Source organism: Podarcis raffonei, chromosome 6 (assembly GCF_027172205.1).
Source record: "Podarcis raffonei isolate rPodRaf1 chromosome 6, rPodRaf1.pri, whole genome shotgun sequence".
Taxonomy (NCBI): Eukaryota; Metazoa; Chordata; class Lepidosauria; order Squamata; family Lacertidae; genus Podarcis; species Podarcis raffonei.
In genome coordinates this window covers 32,033,950-32,054,971 of record NC_070607.1, presented here as the reverse complement: position 1 = coordinate 32,054,971, position 21,022 = coordinate 32,033,950, and the positions used below count along the sequence as shown (strand labels likewise).

General features: G+C 39.6%; 1 protein-coding gene across 27 annotated transcripts in view; it reads left to right on the top strand.

Moving 5' to 3' along the window:
- ADGRL2 (adhesion G protein-coupled receptor L2) overlaps positions 1-21,022 on the top strand; it is a 569,402-nt gene that overhangs the window by 537,120 nt on the left and 11,260 nt on the right. For 14 of the 27 annotated variants that reach the window (XM_053391929.1, XM_053391931.1, XM_053391928.1 and 11 more), the window contains 8 exons: positions 220-393; positions 1,520-1,726; positions 3,333-3,553; positions 5,518-5,584; positions 16,217-16,308; positions 17,380-17,424; positions 17,749-17,775; positions 18,416-18,584. In XM_053391929.1, the coding sequence (XP_053247904.1) occupies positions 220-393; positions 1,520-1,726; positions 3,333-3,553; positions 5,518-5,584; positions 16,217-16,308; positions 17,380-17,424; positions 17,749-17,775; positions 18,416-18,584 (1,002 nt within the window). The remainder of the gene's footprint in view (positions 1-219; positions 394-1,519; positions 1,727-3,332; positions 3,554-5,517; positions 5,585-16,216; positions 16,309-17,379; positions 17,425-17,748; positions 17,776-18,415; positions 18,585-21,022) is intronic. The other 13 variants (XM_053391937.1, XM_053391936.1, XM_053391940.1 and 10 more) reach the window with 2 other exon arrangements.

Sequence of the window (21,022 nt, the reverse complement as noted above, 5' to 3'; positions counted from 1 at the left end):
TTTGCTAATGCTGGGTACAATCCACCACAGTCTATCCTAAGTCACCTTAATTGCTGTTTAATGGTGTATGAACCTATGCCCCTTATTCAATTGTGCTCCAAAACAGCAAACCTCAAAAATGTGGAGAATGTAATCCAAACTGTATTCTATGCCCATTGCGCCATACTTGTCATTTCTGGGTTTACAGTTCTAATTTTCTTTCATCCTGTTGTTTTGCAGACCAAGAATTATTTCAATGCAAATTGTTCCTTCTGGAACTACTCTGAACGGACTATGATGGGCTACTGGTCAACTCAAGGATGCAAGCTGATCGACACAAATAAAACGCATACCACGTGTGCATGTAGCCACCTAACCAATTTTGCAATCCTCATGGCACATAGGGGAATTGCGGTAAGGAACAATGCCTTTAATCGGCAACCAAATGACATTTAGAAAACCCACTTTAACTTTTCTATGTTTGAACTATCTATACAGTCGGATGTTAGTATAATTTCAGGATCCTTCTGGACATCTCATTTCACAGTATTCCAAATATGACCTTTGTGTTCCATAGGTTCAGATGTAAAATGAAGAAAAAGAATGTGTCTGTTCAGCTCCTTATATTTAATGCTGAATGCCATTTCATTAAAGGAACTCAAATATACAGTCATCCCCTATCATTATATACCAATATTTTCTGCTTTCTTGCAGTTTTAAGTTCTCCGACCCTAGATCACCAGAATCTTGCTTTCTCAAAGCATTTTGTAGATTTCTGATAGGATTGCAGTTAAGACTGATTACTTGAAAACCCTGCAAATTCACATTGGGACTGGTTAACTGTTGACAAAGGGATGGCTATTTATACCTTTCAAAAGCATACTTAAAAGGGAAGTGTGTATTCTTCTCTGCATTCTCTAGACCCAGGTAATAGGTATCTGGATGGCATCAGTTCTGAGGGAAAATCAAAAACTACCAAGAACTATAAAATACAAGTTCTTCTTTATGCTACTGAGCTACAGAGCCATGGAAATGATACTAAAGGATGCATGTTAATTTTCTCTCACCTGGCCATGAGTTGCATCATTGTCCAAGGAGCCTGACAGCATCTCCTACTCTAACTGAATCGCACAGTGAGAGTTATTCATCCATTCCATTTATGGAACATATGGCTTTTACTGAAGATCTCTAGTTTCCTTAAATTTCCTTTAATGACCTGAACAATGCTTTATTTGTGCATTCAATATAGAAATTATGTTTTCCCTCCCCTGCCCTCCTTCCGAAACATCCCTTAGACTTCAAATGTGGCATGTTATTGGAAATTATTGTTAATAATAATAATAATAATAATAATAATAATAATAATAATAAATTTTTCAAAATTAGTTCATCTCCAGTGTTTATCTCTGTAACTCCCAATGGCTGTTGTGCTGTCCTTTGAACAAAGTTGGAATTTCTAAGTGTCAGCAACAAACATGGTATTTTAGTTTTGTATTGATCAGTGACCACACTAATTTTCTTTACTCTTCATCATTTCCAGTACAATGGAATGCATGGCTTACTCCTCACTGTCATCACCTGGGTAGGGATTGTCATTTCCCTTGTCTGCCTGGCAATTTGCATCTTCACTTTCTGTTTCTTCCGCGGCCTTCAAAGTGACCGAAACACAATTCACAAGAACCTTTGCATCAACCTCCTCATTGCAGAATTTATTTTCCTAATAGGCATCGATAAGACAGAGTACAAGGTAAGCCCTCTATATTTAACACACATCTGAAGATACCTCACTGAAAGTAATGGTAGCAGTAAAGTATTTGATGGCCAAAAGAAGTTTCTCAGTTGTCTGCTTTTTTGATGCAACCTTTAGCCACTTTCCCCATGGATGGGCAGGTTACTCAGGAAATAATGGCAGGCAGAGAAAAGCTTGAGCAGCTAATGCCTGAAACTTCTTATTTAGATGCAAAGATGGAACTATCTCATTCAGCTCTGGAGCGTTAAGATTTTTAAAAATGTGATGCAGAAGCCCTCATTTTGCATAGAAGATTGAGTTTACCACTATATATGGCTTAGAATTTACTACGCCACAAAGACTTACACCAGTTTAAACAACAAAAAATATTGATGCCATAGAAGGTGCAGGAGGGTCCGCTGGCACCCACAGGTGTTGCATTGGCAACCTCTGATGTAGAGAAAGCAAGAAAACATGCCTGTTCAATGTCGTTAAGTTGGGAACCAGTAGAAGCTTAATAAGCCTGTCAGAGAGTTTCTTGTCAGGTATTGTTTAGCATTTAAGCCACCTATTGACCAACAAGATTTTCCTTCAATATTGTGTGTGTATTAGGGAGGGAGGGAGATCATAAGTGTACAAGCGATGACAATTCAGATTGATGTATGGTAGTTTCTGTTGTTTATGATCATTGTTCAAGATCATTTATTGTGATCCAGTGAAACAGAATCTGCAGCTCCATTGGGACAAATGGAACTAAGGAAACAGTTAAATGCTTAACTCCCCATTGGCTGCAGTGGGTTCTTAGATAAACCTGCCTCTTGTCCGGTAGGTGTACCTAGCGCCCCCAGATACAGGAGAATGTTACACAGAAATAATACATTCCTATCCTTAAGAGATAGAAAGCTATGGAATTCTTTTCCTTTGTGTGTCTTCATTTCTCATTTCAGATTAGCCTTTTCCTAAATCTCAAGGCATGAGGCTGAACCCATGGTTTTTCTAAAATAAGCTGCCCTTAGAATTGAGTCAGTCGGTAGGATTTTGTTCTGCACTCATCTACAGAGTGTGGCTAGTGATATGATAGCAGATCTTCCTAAAAATAGAAAAAGCAACGATATTTGATATTTAAAGGGAAATGGAATATTCTGACAGCGGCATAAGAATTTTCAACAGAAGGTATAAATAATACATCTAGTAGCTGGGGCTCTTTATCTTCTTGTACCAAATCATCTGCAATATAAGCCTTACAGCAGAGTGTTAACATTGTGCTACCAAAAATTAATGGACTGCTTGCCACACTTGATATTCCATTGCGTCAAAGAATGCTAATAGGCACATACTTTCCATATCTTAACTCACAGAGTGCAAGAGAGTAGAAGCTGCAGCTACTGGGAACACAATACAGTTTTCAGTAGTTATGAATATGAAGTTTTATGTTTGGGGGGCAGTGTGTGTGTGTGTGTGTATTGGGGGGGGGGGTTCAATTATTGCATATACAGTATGCTGCCATTACAAACCAAGCTGTTAACATCCACATTATTTTCTTTTCTGAATACATCAGATGAAGTGGGAAGGTTGAAAAGTGTTGCACCTTGCATTTCATTTGATTGTTTCTTTTTCTTTGCAGATTGCATGCCCAATATTTGCAGGCCTCTTACACTTTTTCTTCCTGGCAGCCTTTGCCTGGATGTGCCTAGAAGGGGTGCAGCTCTATCTCATGTTAGTAGAAGTATTTGAAAGTGAATATTCTAGGAAGAAGTACTACTATGTTGCTGGCTACCTCTTTCCTGCCACTGTTGTTGGTGTCTCGGCAGCTATCGACTACTCCAGCTATGGAGCGCAAAATGCGTAAGTAATTGCTAGTGACCTGAGTGTTTCAGGCGATTTTTTGATTTTTTTTAAGCGTGTTAGCTGTCAGAGCCCCTGACAGACTAAAATAGCACCAGAAAGCTTTATTGGTACGAGAATGGCAAGGCTGTGTGCAAATTCCAATCAGGTCTTTTGTAATTTTCTAGGTTCAGAGAATTTGTACCCTGGAGAGGCAAGATTCTAAATTACCACCTTTCTTTTTAACACAAAAGATTGACCCGAAACAAATTGGGAGAAAAAGTAAATAACTTTTAGGGCCTCCAATGAATATTAAGTAAAATAAAACAAAATAAAATTCTACTTTACTTAAAAGTATCTGGTTTGCTTTAACCCCCCTGCCCTAGTTTTAAGCTAACACTTCATTAGATTTCTTTGTTCAGCATGCTTTCTAGCCAGTTCTCTTTCTGGAGAATGATAGTGCAGTGTTTCTGGCCCAGTGGTTCACTTTGATAATATTTATCGGGAAAGAATCGGATTAAAATTAGCCCACTGTTTTCTATTTATAAAAAGTAGGGATATTTATACAAAGTGACAGAAGGTAGACCCCCCAAAATAATAATATTTCTGAGGGTTATGTTGCTAGAGCCATAAATGTGCCTTCCAATAGAGCTTACTATGTCCTTTGATGAAATTAGTTACAGTATGGGCAGATACTGTTGGAATACAAGCAAGCTGCTTGATTCTGCTGTTGATGAAAGACAAATGAAAGCGATTCTGTAGGGAGCTGTGCTATATGAAAAGTGAATCAGTAAGTGAAGTGAGTCCCGATAAACTGATGCCTAATTTAGTTTAATCCTGTTTGGGGTTTTTTTGTTTTAACTATTAAATTTGCAGCAGCGGGTCTGAGGCATTTTGTTTGCATTATGCTGCTCTGCAGAAGAAGAAAAAATATGACATTTAATCATTTTCTGAGTTGGCGTTCCTTGGGGATAGTCAAGTGATGGACAGCTGAAAGCATGTTTTAAATGCACAAAGGAAAGCTGTGTGGGGAGAGGGGGGCCCACATCTATACTTTTGCCTGGGTTCACGGCCTATATCAAATACTAACCCAAAAGGAAGCAGAGTTGCTTAATCAAATACCAGGCTTTTTGTGGTTGCCCTGTACTTCCAGGTACCCCTTTGGGTTGATTAGCTGTACCATACAGGGCATCTTCTTAATGCTTGATGCTTTTCAACTTGTTGGTTGACCCCATTCTAAGGTGAGCTGTACCAGTGGCAACATCACTATTTTTTTTTTTTTGGTTGCATTTCATTGAAAAGAAGTGGGGGGGGAGGGGAAAATAAATAAGCTTGAATGAGAAGCACTGAGAAAGGAAAATGGACGTGGCTTTGAGTTTCATTCTGAGGTTTGATAGGTTCCAGATTTGAAAAGTGTAAAAGGTACTATAGCACCACCATCAATGGGGGGGGGGGGTGTCACGTGCAGGTGGTTTGCAATAGTGTGAAGAAAATGGACTGATAGGCAACAATTAATGAACATAAAGATGAAAGCAGGTGATCTCATAAGGAAGTCTTGTTGAACAGCCTTAAAGCTCAATAAACAGACACATTCTCAAGCATACGCTAGTGTTCAGAATTACATCACCATGCATTTAACTGAAAGAGAGAGTTGCATGGCTGATTTTCTCAACGTAGAACACTTATGGTGTGCTAATGCAGTTTCCCTTGCTGACCATGCCATTGAACGATGTTAATCTCCTCCCACTTGGCACTCCAAATCATGCTCAGGAATAACATACATACAAGGAAGCAAGTCAGCCAGGTGTGTATGGCATCCATTTTCAAGAATAGGTTTCATATGGATGTCCACATGGGGTCACTGCTAAAAGTCACATCATAGCCAGTCCATGTGAATAAGTCCTAAGAGATGTCTACTTTCCATTGGTAACATAGAGTGTATGTGCTATTCTCACACCACTTTTTTTTCTTTTTTTCTGTAACAGCTGCTGGCTCAAAGTTGACAACTATTTTATCTGGAGTTTCATTGGGCCTGTTACCTTCATTATTCTGGTAAGAATACTTTCACTTTCCTTTCCGCCCATCTGCCTGCCTCTCTCCCAATCCACTTTATTTATTACAGTGGGAATGAGCAAAATACTTTGAAAGTCAGGTTATATTTGCTATGAAACTCATAGCAAGAGCCCTTTTGGATAAGACCATAGGCCCATGTTCTCCAGCATCATCTTCTCACTATAACCAACCAGATACTCATGGAAAGCGCACTTCTCATGGTTTGTCTCTGATACCGATACTGGAGGTAGAAGACATCCATCACAACTTCTAGCCACTGAAAGTCTTATTTGTCTAACTGCCTTTTAAAGCTATCCAAGTGGGGGGGGGGGCACCACGTCATGTGACAGCAAATTCTACTATGCACTGTGTTCATTTTGTCTGTCCCAGTATTCAACACTCCAATATTCAACTTAACTGGATGACCTTGGGTTCCAGTATTGTGAGATACGGAAACCTCTCTCTGTTGTTTGTACACAAATCGGTGAATTTCGACTAGAAACTTTGTACAATTGTGATGGCATGTGAATCACAAGTCTTAGTTTTGATTTGTGCACAGTGCTATCCCCCCTTGAGATGATACTTTTGGGATTTCTATATTTCCTTCTGGTTTCAAAGCCCTTCAGATATCTTTGTAGAATCATAGAGTCGGAAGGGACCCCAAGGGCTGTCTAGTCCAACCGCCTGCAATGCAGGAACCACAGCTAAAGTATCCCTGACATATCACCATTTATTGAATATTATCTCTGTACCTGCTGAACTAAAACCGTGCTGTTTTAAAAGCAGGACTGTTAATAGGCTTTTATTTATTTACTTTCTTCCTTTTATTATACTCTGCTCTTCATCCAAGAAGTTCAGAGCTTTATATAGCTGGTTTTCAGGTGGTGTCCCACCCATGTACTTGTTTAGGAAAAGACCCTTTTAATTTTAGCAGTTATCATGTGCCTTCAAACTATTCTTCCTCACACATTCTATAATGCAAATGCTAATGATCCTTTTGGGAGGGAAGGTATCATTTTTCATTTTACCAAACATCGCTGCAACATAGCTGATGTGTTGGTGCAAAATTCAGCCTTGTTCAAGAAGAGATTTATCTTCTTGGAGTAGTCTTACAGTCTGAGCCTTTAAGCCACTATATGTATTGAGTCATACCCATGGCACCTAATGTCATTCTGTAGGACTGAGTTGCCAATCTTTATCCTTGATTGCCAGTTGAGTCCAGAGAAGGCAGGTTTTTTCTCAGCAAAGCTGTACGTTATACACAGACAAATAGTATTGATTTTCCCCATCATGTTCATTGTGTTAATCATACTGTAAATCAGATTATTAAAATGTTTTAAAAAACACTGTACATAATGCACAAAATTGAAATCAGTGGCTTGGCCTGCCCATCCTCCACATTGCAGAACACTCCTGAGAGTCAGGGGATGGACCCCTCTTGCATAGTGTGGGATGTGGTGCAGAGGGAATCAATATCACTTGTGACTTATACCAATTCTCCCTTGCCATTGCATCCCCTACAACACAACTCATGCCAGTCAGGAAGATTAATCTGTATGTGCAATATTTATCATGATTGAACAGTAAAAAAAACAAAACTATTTGGCTTGATGATTGGCATATGGTATACACAGATTGCACAACATAGCAGTCCGGTGGCAAAATCTGATTCTAGCTATTTCACAGTATGGCTGAGGATTTGACAGGAGGTAAAATACTCCTGTGGTTTAACAGGATTTCTTTCTTCATTCTTGAAGTTCTCACTGGCATATAAGAAGTGTGCATCATAGAACAGGTACATTATTCATATTCACACAACTATAAGGATAGTGTTTTGTTTTTTTTAATTTCTCCTTTCATCATCTCAAGTAACATGGCTGATAGAAGCGTGTGCAGAGGAAACATGACACAGCAACTTATTTGAGATATGCCATTATAGATAATATTGGAAGTGATGCTCCCACTCCTGACTTTTTAGATCGTAATTAAAAATGGCAGCTTTTAATTCTGTATAGCAGCATGCAGGATTCCTTGGTATTTTTTGAAAGAAACATTACAGGCTGAATCATCCAACTGAGCACTTCCTTTCCTCATGGTACAATTTCTGTTGTTCGTGGAACACAACACGGAAGCTAGAACCTCACCGAAATAAGCCAAAGCCACTTCCTTTCTCTCCAAAGAGACAAGCCGCTTCTTCCAAAATGTGATTGTTTCATAGTAAGTGAGATAATCTTGCATGTTATGCTTCCCCTTCCTGTTTGAAGCCTGGAGTGTGGCAACAGGAGTTCTGCCACATCAGTAGCAGAGGGCATTGCGGTGTGGCACCACCACTCCTGCTCTCCAGTTGGGCTGTGTCTCTGCTGCTTACCAGGAGGCAGAGGAGGAGTTAGCCAGCAGTGAGCTGGTACAGTGCCCAACATACCAGAGGAACCAATCCAGTTCTCCCGCCAGTGCCTCTGTAGTGTGCCAGCCTCACCGCTGCCTCATCCCTCCTCTCTACCTCCCAGAAAGCAACAACGGTGAAACAAACCAAAGGTCAGGTGAGTGGTGCCATGTCACCATGCTGTCTGCTACTGCTTCCTAAATTATTAAAAATAATAATAATCCCAGCAAGCAGAACTTCAGTACGCCAGGGAGAAAGTTTCTAGCCCATATTGCGCACTTAGAATGCTGAGGACTGTGAGTGTTTTATGTATTTAAAAATTGCATCTCCTACCTGCAGCCTGAAGTACTAGCCCATTCTGCCACCTCATTCGCACGTAATTCTGTTGCAAGTGGACTGGTCACAGGCGTGGGAATAAAGTGGCTGAAAGTAATGTGCGAGCTAAAGTTCAGTGAGCCAGGGTCTTCGTATGTCTCCTTTCCTCTTTCTTTCTTTTTTTTTTTTACAAAAATAACAGCATCATTTACTGTGAGCAGTACTTTCTTTGGGGGTTTCTCTCTCCCCCCTCCCTCTTTTTCTCTGTCTTTAAATAACATTACACTTTGTGTGGGCCTTGGGCATTGAGGCAGATATTGGTGTTTCCTCATAACCAGGTCAGAGTGAAAATCGGGGTGAGGGACATTTAATCATATTGACCATGTACAGTCTACTATTATTTACCGGCCATGACATTATTATCCTCCTGCAAATCATTTAGACTGAGAAGTGAAAGGCCTTTGGGAGCAGTATTCCCAACTTCAAAAAATATGAAACAGCAGGTAGCAATCACTGCACAGTTCCTGGGAGTAATTCTTCTCTGGCAATTGCTTTGCCCTCTAATCGTACCGACCAAGAGAAAAGGGAGTGTAATGATTCGAGAACAGTGTAATGTGAACAGTGTAACTGCAGAAGAGGTATGGGTGTACATTAATGTATATGCGCCATTCAAGAATTTACCATTACAATCCTTACAAACATATGGCAATGGTTGTATAACAACAACAGCTGCTGCTGTTGCTACTATTTAACGATTTGTTTAGCACCAACAATGTGCTGCAATAATCATGGAATATTTGTTTGCTGGAATGCAACTCTCAATGCAGAGTATGCTAGAGTCGGCCCAATACTGGGCTGCCTTCAACTAAATTATAGAGAAAGTACACCTACTGTGTATGACTCTGTTAGATACCGCACACTGAAAATGGAGTTTGTGTTTCTAGTCCTTAATAGAAAAGCTCATAATGTGTGAGCTACTTCTAATGGACTTTCAAACTCTACATTATAGGCTGTGCCAAGCTTTCTGGGTCACTATTGAGTATGAAACACAGAAAAACAACCCCTCATTTATTCCTTACAAATATGTGGGCACACCCAGCCAGGAAAGGCAAACAGCAGCTAGTTAATTCTATATTTACAAAAGCAGCTCCTTAGACGCACCGGATACCCACACTATGTAGTTGTCTACATAGCTGTTTTCCAAGTTTGTGTCTGGGCTTAGGTACCCTTGACTGACATTAGTGCACACATGCAACCTGAGCCTTCTTGGATATAGTGAGCAGTCTCTTCCTCCACTTCCAACCTATCCTGCATGCCCACCTCCAACTCTTGACTGCTCGGACCCTTCCTCTTCTCTTTTCCTGGCTCCTGGGTGGCACCCAACCCCAAAAATCTCTGCCCCTCCTCTCCTGGGTTCACCTCTGCCCCCTTGCCTCCATCACATATTCGTCGGAGTGTTTCCAGTCCCTCTCAATATGTTACCTTGTGCATAACTGTTATCATGTGTACACAGAACACAGATGTGTACACTGAATTAAGAACAATCACACAGTTTTAATTTACTGGCTTTAGAATTTGAGATCTTATTCTTTTCCCACCTCCAGCCCACATACACAAAATTGTAGACTGCTTTGGGGGAAAGACTAATACACCCATTAAGGAACAGTTAGATAAATTATAGCCTATACTGATCTTAATTGATAAGTTGCAGAAAATAAAAGCCTGAGTGTTGGTGATTTAATGGACCGCTATCAGCATTTATATGATCTTGAGGCTTTAGTCCATTGTAATTCAAGCAAAAGATTTATTTAGTACATTCTCAGATATGATTCTGTGGCCATGATAATCTAATATAAATTTAGGCACTCATGATCTTGCTGAAATTGGCTGCTAATTTGAGGAAAGGAGATGGGCAGTATAATGTTATCTATTTGTTTTAAAGGAACTGGAAGGAAATTGTGTTCTTTGGGAACAGTAAGTGTTCAAGGGGAAATCTGCAACCGGACGTTCCATTGACTTCGGCCTTTTATCAGAATTTTTGATACATACACCGATTTTTATATAAGCTTTTCTGCCTTCCTTAAAAATAAGAATTGGGCATATTGGTCAGAATTAGGATCTCATTGTTTTGAATGGGATCAAGCACATGCAGCTCTGCACTGCGTTGTTGACTATGTATTTCTGTGTTTCTTGATCACAGCCTTTTCATTGATTTTACGCCTTGCTGTTTTTTGCATTTAAAGTAAATATCACTACCCTCCCTTTCCTTGCCATACACCCACCCACCGGATGCTTTCCCTCTTAAGGTTAGGTAGGACCGCCTTCTCAAATAACCTTGCCCGTTCTCGGCGCTTTAGGAATGCGGCGTTCGGATCCTTGAAGGAGAGCGGTTGACTTTCCTTTCAGACTACGGGGCACCGGGGTTATTGTATCTATGGAAGAAAGCATGTGTGAGAGTAATGAGCAGTGGAACGCCATTAGTATGCCTGAAATGATTTAATGAAAGCTTGGATCATGACACGTCAGGAGCTGTTCTTATCATTTGGACAGCTCCATCTGCATCCTTAATAATTAATTAAGTTCAGGGAGAGTTCAGCTTTGCGCACTCCTTTCGAAGGGCTCCTTCAGACAACACTTCTCGGGCTGCCAGTCCCAGAGAGGAATAGGCTTCTGCTTGGCTAAGAGCAAGGATCTGCGAGATAGAAGAGCAATTTTAGAGCTTGCCTCTGCCAGGTAACAAAAGCTCCAGGGAGGACAAACAGGGTCAGAACATGTGCAGTTCAGCTAGGTTACCTCGGAGTGGTGTTTCTGTTCTTCTGTCTTATCATATCCATGTCAGCACTTCAGGCTGTGTGGAATGAATTTTAAGCTGCTAAGCTCAATGTAATTCAATTGAGCAGCTTGATGGCTTTAATAAAACAAACAGTGCACTCTGGCAAACTCTGGTCAGAAAAGCCCACACTTTGACTTTTTGTGTTTTGCCTCTTTTCGCTTTAATATAATTCAAGGAGGTTCGAGCTTGGTTAGACGTGTCATTTGTGTTGAGCTCCTGAGAGAGATTCTCATGAGCCTTAGGAATCGCCTGCAGGAAGATGACTGACCCAAAGCATTCTGGATGTGGTTCTGTTTCATGAATAGGGAAACATATGATCTCTAAAGAGATGACATTACTTCTCCTTAGTGATACTGTCCATCCAAGACAAAGCAACTTTGCAGCGATAGCATAATAGGCCTTGGGATTTCATCCATTGGTCAAAGTATTGGCAAATCCTCAGTGTGAATAATGGAAGTTTTAGAAATTTAGGCATAGTTCTTGTGTTGGCTGTATGGAGAGGGATGTCTAATACTTTATGCTTACCACATCCTAGAAAAATGAATTCACCATAATGTGATAAACTTCCGTGATTCAAGTACATGTTTCCATAGCTGCAGATGGCATGTCAGCAATACACCATTCACTTGTTTATTAGTTTGGTTTATCTTCATTTGTATGCCACTATTTGATTATTCAGAGTGACATATAGCAAATTAAAACGACCACTTTTGGTGGAAGCAGGAGAACTGAAACTAACCCTGAACTGAAACCAGTTCCCCACTACTCCCACTGAAGAGGTGATCAGCATAAAGGTGACATTGTGCCAGGTTGGGCTTATCACATCTTGGTTTTGTAAGCCTTTTCTCCATACGCATTGCCTCTGCTCTGTCCCTTTCTCAATTACACCAGGAACACTTCAATCAACTGTCCTTTCCCATTACATCTGAACTGGGAAACTATAGTTACCAAGTTCTCAAAACACAGCTTGAAGTTGGTTTAAGATCCTAACTTTTTCTGTACCTGATAACCATGGTTTCCCAGTTCAGACACAATGAGAAACTATGGCTAAGTAAATGATGTCTTGCTTTAATTGCATCGAGGAAAGGGGTTGCATATGCAGGCACAAAGCTTGTTCACAATCTAATATAACAAAGCTTATATCCAAAATATCACTATCCTACACCACACCCAGTTTCACTGGTGCTACCGGATGGGCCTTTTAGCATTTCAGATGGCTTTTGTATAATAATAGTGCAGTAGTAGAAATGGTTTTGTTGACTTTAGTTTACAGAGTTCATAACAGTGTATTGTTTTGGAAAATTGTGGTTTACAAATAAATAAAATATAGACAATATATGTATTGTGCTCTTGTGCCTGGGATTTCATGCACGGCTCATATTGTGAGCTGGGACTAGGCATGCAGAAGTCTCCTTCTCCATGCACTTCACCCTCATTCAATAGGTCCACTGTTCTCACACCCTTTGAGAGGAATCATTAATCACAAGAAAATTACAAGATCATTTTATAGTGTTATGACAGTAGAAATCTTTCCGTGAGTCAGTTTGAATCAATTCCTTGAAGGAATCGATTCAGTGGCTTTCAAGGCGCACACAATATTAATGTTCTTTAAGAAATTAAGCATTTAAACTGTCATATATATATCACCCAATCACACTTTACAAATATGTGTGATTTCTTAGATAGCAATGAGAAGAATCACGAGAGTGAGGAATAAGCAAAGCATTTTCTTCATATAAAATGCGAGTACAAGTCATTTCTTGTAAGTGTATGCTCTTCAACAAGTTCCTCTGCTCTGCCCCTTTCTGCTTTCCATGTTACATCATATTATGGCAATCTGTCCGAGTTTGTATACCCTTTGATTAGAGGTGATTTATCTAGAGGAGATGCATTTTCCCAGAGCGCTCACCTACATGGTGATGTTCTTACCAGGTGTGTGTGTTTAATAGCAAAAAAGAGAATACTTTTCTAATGGGTACTTGGAGCATAGGCAAACTAGGACTTCTGAATATTGCTTTCACAGAGCGAACTAGTGTTCTTTGGTTTGCTTGATGCTTTAAATTATATCATATTTCACAGAGATGTGGCGAACAAGTATCTCATGCTTTGTTGTCATATGTCTTAGTTACTTTCCTTTAGAACTACAGTATGTTGTATTCTTAAAGAGACTTTCATTTTCACTTACCATCATATTACAGGACCATTATCAGCTGAATCAAAGTGCAGTTTTTCTTGTTCTGCCACCCTTTCTCTTTCTTTCACTTTCTATGCTTAAGCAGACACTCATTTTTTTATTTTTTATATCAATCAATAAATTTTATTGTTTATAGCAAATGGCCATCACAATCCAATATGAGCACAAATCACACAACTAGAAAAGACACTGTATGCTCCAGACCAGAAAAATCCACAATGTCCAAAATTTAGGAACATTCCTTCTACTCAGCACCCCTAGGGATTGGCACTATTCAGAAATGTTGCCCTTATCTTTCTGGTTTTTATTTATGACCCCCACCCCCCAAAGGATTCTACTACTTTGGGCTGATTCTTTTGGCACTTTCAACCACTTTCAAATCTGATTAGCTGTCTACTGGCATGAGTAGTGTGATGATATCATTGACCCCAGTTATGGATAGTGTTTGCTGTTTGTTGGGGGTGGAGGAAGAGATGTTTGCTGTATGGAGGTAGGAGGGCTTGCTTCATAAACCATAATTGGTTTCCACAGCTGATACCCACAGGGATCTGGCTGATGTTATAGCATCTATGGCAACCCTCAACTCCTGCCACTGAGGAATGCAGTTGGAAGTAGCATACGGCTTAAAGGCCCAATTAGGGCCACCATTCCAGCATTAAATGAAGTAATGAAGTCATGATCCTGGACACTCTAGTAGCAAAGTAGAAAGCAAAGCTATGCCAAGAGAAACGAGAGATATTATCATAGCAGCATGGACAACCACATCCACAGTATCCATGGAAATCTTGCACCAACACCGGTCACAGCCAGGCAATTTATAGTGACTTCAGGGGTGCTGTGATGCTATCACAGAAGCCGTCCCACCCCCCAGTGCATGAGCATGCTTGCAGGAAGAGATATTTGTGTCTCAGAAGCATCCATGACTCACTGGTTAGGAGGACAGCAGCTGATCCCTGCAGCCACAGTGGCATCAGCAGGATTTTGGATTTCAAGGCAGCCAAAATACAGAATCAGAAGCAGCCTGAAATTATAACACTTTTTGCCAGAACCAAACAGTGCCACTCCAGTTAAAGCAGGCAGCCAGTTTGTATAACCCAGAGTGTAGAAGGCTTCGGTATAGAAACTACAGGATGATGGCCTCACCGTCCCTTCCTCTGATAGAATTCTTAGTTAATATTCAAAACAATGCACATAAAAGATGTGCGTGACTGTCTGCGTAAGGGTGCAGCCATTTTGCAAGGGAGAAAAGATAGCCAATTCTGCTAGGTAGAATACACAGCAAAACAGCAAGGACAAAAAAGAAAGCATTGTGAGCTGCCTGGTTGCTATAGAGTACAAAATAAATGCATTATTTACACTATCGCTTTACAGGGAAGTGGAAAGGGCAGTCTTTGAGTCATTGCTAATTCCTGCAGTTGCAACAGGGGATCAAACTGGCTTCAGTTTAACTCCCAGTATTGGTTGTAGTTTATTGTCAAGTAGTTCTTATGTAAACTAGGTCATTAACATTGTGAAATTATTATTCTGCTTTGGGTGTCCCATGCTTACTATAATCAATTGTTCTTTCTCCATGATAATAACAGCACCAGCATTTGAGATGAGTTTGTTATGTGAACCAGATTAATTTCACCTTGAGTTTCTATTCTCTTGATCTATAATGGCTTATTCAAAACCTGGCTAGTTCAGAATTTCCTTGTTTTATTACACATTATTTATATCATAGGCATGTAAAGAATCCACATACAGGGCTCATTTATATGTAATGCTTAGTTCAGTACTATATGATTGAGTCGGAATGAACCCAAGCAAAACATCCGACCGCATTCTCCCCTCCTCCTCCTTCTCTCACATGGCAAGGAGGAAGCCTGGTTGGTTGTTAAGTTCAAACCAGGGGATCTGGTTTGAAACAAGCTCTGCTAAGTTTCCAAAGTAGCCAATTTCAGACCATGAATTGTTAAGCTGTCGAGGCCAGGCTGAACACTGATGAGTGGGTAGGGCTGCCATATGTCTGGATTTGTGGGGTGTGTGGGGTGTGTGTGTGTCTTCCTAACTTCCTACTTTTTGAAATATGGCAACCCTATGCTGCAACTGCCTCATTGGGTGCACTCCTAGAGGTAGCTGAGAAATGCAGGACTGATACACACATTTTCCTAACTTGTAGGTGTAGTTTTGACATTCCTTGCCTGACAGTGCCGTGACAGAAGTTGGCTTGTTAAACTAACCAGAGTTTGTTTTAAAACAGGATCCCTGGCTGAAACATAAAGGCACACCAGGATTCTTCAAAATTGAAACTAGACCCTTTCAACATTGTTCTGCTGGCAGCATTGCAGGCGTGCGCAGTTGCACAAGTCCAACGCAGTGCTCATTCTGGCTCATCCACAAAACACTAAACTTAGAGGGGAACTGCTGCTCTGAGTAGGAGACTTGGGTTCAGGACTCCCAACTTGAAGGGCCATTTCACAAACTAGGCAATGGCTTACCTCGTCACCACCAAGTGCAGACTCAACATGGAGCAGTAGCCAGTATTCACACTTTAATTTTTTAGACGGACACATGAAGCATCTTTGGTGTACATTTAAAAAGACATTGAAATATGTTTCCTAACGTTCTTTTGCACAGGAATATTTAACATTAGGCAGTATGAAGCACAAATAAACTCAAACCACCAAAACGTCAAACCAAAATGAGCAATATTACAAGATGTGCACTGAGTGAGAGTGGCTGGGCTTTGGCCATTCTTGATCTAATCTTTCTTTGCAGCCGCTTTGTGCAGACTGTTCTGTCACCATCCCCAGAATAATTTGGAAAATAACCACTTTTTAAACTTTTTTTGTTTAGTCTAGAGTATCATCATTACCTAACTTGTTACTTGAAGTAGTTTAATTTCATTGCTATCTATTTTGACAGCTGAATATTATCTTCCTGGTGATCACACTGTACAAAATGGTGAAGCACTCAAACACTTTGAAACCAGACTCTAGCAGGTTGGAAAACATTAAGTAAGTGCTTTGTGTTTGAATCAAGAACTGTGATTATTTTTTCTGATTGTTCCAACTGATTGAAAGCTCCCCCTTTCCATTAGCAACACAAGGCTTTGTTTCCCAGCACCCACAGATGTCAATTACAAGTAAACAGCACCAATCCTGCTCTCGTCATATTTGTTGCTATAATGAAACAGGCAACACTTGAAATTAAATAACTTCTGCTTGGAACAATGGCCAAGAATTTGTTTTGGTGTATTCATGGAGATTCCTCAGCAATGTAGCAAGTTCATTTGCATTTAAAATGCAGCTCCCAAACGATGTTCCTCTTTGCATGGCTGGTGTTGTTCTGCTGAGTATGTTTCATTAAATTATTTTCAGATGCTAGTGATTCTCAGCGGTTTCCCCATTCATAATCCCACTCCCCAAGAGAATTTGCTTCTACTTCTTTTGTTATCTTGAAGATTATCTGTTGCTTTTCATGCAAATTTAACAAATATTTACTTTTATCCTGTGACTACACAAGAATCACAATATTCCCTTTCTTGAAAGTAGAGCAATGGGTTATTATTCTTAATGAGAATCTTACAGTGGTAGATCATGCTTTAGGTCAGAGGTAGGCAAGATAAGATTCCACTGTCCAGTTCCAGTCCAAGCATCCCTTATGTGGGTAAAGGGAAGGAACAGATTTCTGAGAGGGATGTCTTTGGGTTGGTTGGGTGACTTTGGACTTACATTGCCTACCCCTGCTTTAGATCATTCTATATTTAGACTTGAATTGTTTTGCTAGACTTAAGAGGGACAGGACTTTCCCCCCTAATCATAAGCACTCTTACTTGGAGGTCAGATCCACTGACGTCATTGGCACTCCCAAGTGAAATGTGCTTAGTAGTGGGCTCTTGAATTGTCTTTGAATGCAGAATATGGCAGGGGCAGATTTGCAACAAAGCTAGCATTACAAACTAGAAGATGCTTAGATAGGTCACAATATCAGCTTCATTGCATGTTGCATGTTAAGAGAGAGAGCTAATCTTTAGCACCTCTCTTTTCTTCCTTTTCTTCCTCTTTCTGTCTTCTCATCCACACCAGTAATTACCGTGTTTGTGATGGCTACTATAATACGGACTTACCTGGGTAAGATAGAACCCTACATTAACAAATTTAAAGCATGACTTTTTAATTTTTATTTTTTAAAAAAACAACAACAACTTTACAAATTTGGACAATTTTCTGGATTGTCCGTAATTTTAATTAACAACTTTGGAGATAATCTAATTTGCTAAACTATTTCCAACTATTATATGCTTTTTATTATTTTAAACTGCTTGCGTCTGCACTTTGAATTTTCTAATTTTAACTAATTTTTGTATAAAATTACTAAAAATGCTTTCTTATTAATTTCAATTTAAATTCTGTCTAATGATTTTGTTTCTCTTTTCTGCTTATAATGCTTTCTAGCTATGAAGATAATAAGCCATTTATCAAGTAAGATCATTAGTTAGATGTGGAATGCACTGAATAAACCCCTTTCCCCTTCATTCTGTGCTGTCCTCTGCAATTTCTCCCCCCCCCCCCCCGAAACTATTCATGACAAAATATCCTTCAAAGACTTTCTTTTGTGATTAAATCCATATATTTGTCACATTTCAGTAAGGCACTTTCATGTGAAAGTTAGACTATCTAGTTTAGCAGAGTCTTCAAACTTTAGGTTATCAGCTTTTGATCTGCCATTTAACTTTTGTGTATTTGTGTTATTTGTGTATGTGTGTGTCAGATGCAAGCACAATTGTTAAAATATGGGCATCCATTAGTGGTTAAAAGAGACCTTCAAATCTCCAAATATACACGCATACATACAGATAAAGCAAAGGGGTTTCTGGACCTGGTACTAGAGCATTGCATTTTAAAATAACTACCGCTGCTGTTTTCATTGGAAACTAAAACGGAATTGCTCTTCCTATAATAGATAAAAGGTTAAAGCCAATAATTTATAATTATATATGACTAAAAACCTAGTAAGAATAAATTGCAGCAAGTAAACTTTTAATATGCAATTTTGCAATGTGCATTTTTTTAAAAAACAAAACAAAACGACAGTGTTACTTAAATTGCTTTTCTTTTTCAGGTCTTGGGCCCTAGGTGCATTTGCTCTCCTGTGTCTTCTGGGCCTAACATGGTCTTTTGGACTGCTTTATGTCAACGATGAGACCATTGTGATGGCATACCTCTTCACAGTATTTAATTCTTTCCAAGGAATGTTTATTTTCATCTTTCATTGTGCACTCCAAAAGAAAGTGAGTCATTGCACATATACACTTCCTCTGTATCTCCAAAATATTTCCAGTATCTCTTTTTAAACAAGGCATTATATATCAGTAGTGCATAGACAGGTGGAAGGTAGCGCTCTGTTGTTTAACTTGTGATCCAGCTGCCAACAAAACTGCTGTTAGAAGTCCTGATTGTTAGGTTACTTTTACCCATTCTTCTGCATTCTTGCGATACTCCCCCTAGGTGGCAGTGTCACAGACGAAAGTGAACACACGCCAATAATTGGGATTGTCTGGATGTAGTAAATTCCACGTTACCATGTTTAATGTAGGGGAATCAGAGCAGAATTCTATATGTGTCTATTCCAAAGATCTCAAATGAGATCAATGGGGCTATTTTCCAGGCAACTTCTTACTAATCCTAGTGCCAATGACTTGCAAGGCAAGTTGGGCCATAAACTAGACATGTAAACGTGCCTATCTTTAAAAAAAGCTGCAAAGCCACTTAATAACATGGCCATAGCAGCAGGGGAGGGGGGTGGCAGCTGCCCTCCCAAATAAAATAAATCAATAAAAATACTTAACTAACAGAGGTTTTCCCCACTAACATGAAGCCTGGCTATGCCCATGCTTAAGAAAGCAAATAAATAAATAAATGGAATCAGAAAACATTCTAAAAATGGATGGGTTTGTTGTTCAACAAACATTTATGGCCTCTGTTATGCAGCATGAAACAAATAAGTATATTGTGTTTAACTATTAAAACAGGGTAGCAGCAGTTCCTCTCCCCTGAAACGTATTGGTGGATGGGGAGGCACTGTTAGCCATTGATCAACCCCTGTAGCACGTCTTTCTTTTCATCTGTGATTTTTCTGGCTGATGGTAGATTTGTTCATTATGAGGTGAAGCTTTTAGCAAAAGTTGATCCCCAGCAGGGCTCTTTTCTTTCCACCCTCCAAGAGCAGGATTGTACTTAGATATAGGTAAAATACTATTTATAATCAGCATTTTAAAGAGAACTGTGAAAATCAAATTACTGTTCACACATTGGGATCCCTGATTCATAGGACATTTCATTAATTTGAGATCATTGGATAAAATGCATGCTGTTTATTGGCTGGTAGTTTGATAAGAGTTGAATCAGAAGTAGCCTTTTGTATTTGAAATGAAGTTGGCATTTCATTATTATTTTTTTACAACTGGTATACTCTCCAGTTTGAGTGTGGCTGCTATGATACAGGCAAAGTGATTTGCGTCATGAAATAGGGAATTGCCAATTGGACAGTAGGTATTTCCTCTGAATTAGAGGAATGGAATGAATATTTGAAACATTTTAAAATGAAAATAGTCAAGATACAAATGCTTCCTAGACTAGGCTATTATAAAACAATGTTGTTGTTGTTTTAAAAAGCCCCAATAACATCAAAAGGCACATTGCCTTTATTCCTTATTCGAATTATGTATTGTTTTTATACTATGTTGCAGTAGTCAGAAGCAATATTAAGTGCCAGTTGAGCATGGAAAAAGCTTAACCTTCGCACAAGATGTTTCATACCTGCAAGAAACATTCAGGCTGCCGTTTAAGCTTTAAAAAGTTTCCGTGTCTTTCCCTGGATATCATTCTACTTCTGTATACATAGCTAATGTGTTCTTTTTATTCTGTTATTACTAGTTGGCCACTAAATTGAACAGAGAAATAGAACTGTGAAAGTGAAAACTATTATGTTTCTAGTCCTGACAAGATGATAGTGCTGTTACTTCCTTCAGTTTTGAACAAGCTGTAATTTAGAAATAATGACAGTGGAATGTGCTGCACTGACAGATAATGTACATTCACAGCAGTATAGACATTAGGCAAAAATCAGCCCCAGGGGGTGGTATTTGGGAGGCAGGGGGAATTAAAAAGACAGTGACAGTCGCTGGTCACAAACACACACACACAATTTTGCAGCTTATATAGGAAACCCATACTATGCCCATTCTCACCCCTGGCCTAAATTTCTAAGGCCATTAAAATCTTTTAGGCTGTAATCCTATATAAACCTGAGAGTAAGCTCCATTTAAACTGATTTGGAATTGTTTCTGACTTGACATGCATAGTATTAATCTTATTTCCCTGGGGGTATTAGCATCATTCACTTAGCTATATATTTTTGTGAACTTAATCACACTAGACATTGAAATGCAACTTTATTTTGTGCCGTCCAAATAAATTCAATCCCAAATATCCTTGAAATTAGCAGTGTAGCTCCCAGTAGTGGTCAGTGGGGATGGCAGCACTTACCTAATCTCCCATCACCTAGGTTTACTGTGGAGGAGCGAGTGAGGTTGGCATGATGCAAATGCACCAGTGGGAGCACCAGATCGTCTCCACCAATGCATTTGCATCATGGTAACCTCACCATAGGTAAGGGACGTGGGTGGCACTGTGGGTTAAACCACAGAGCCTAGGACTTGCCAATCAG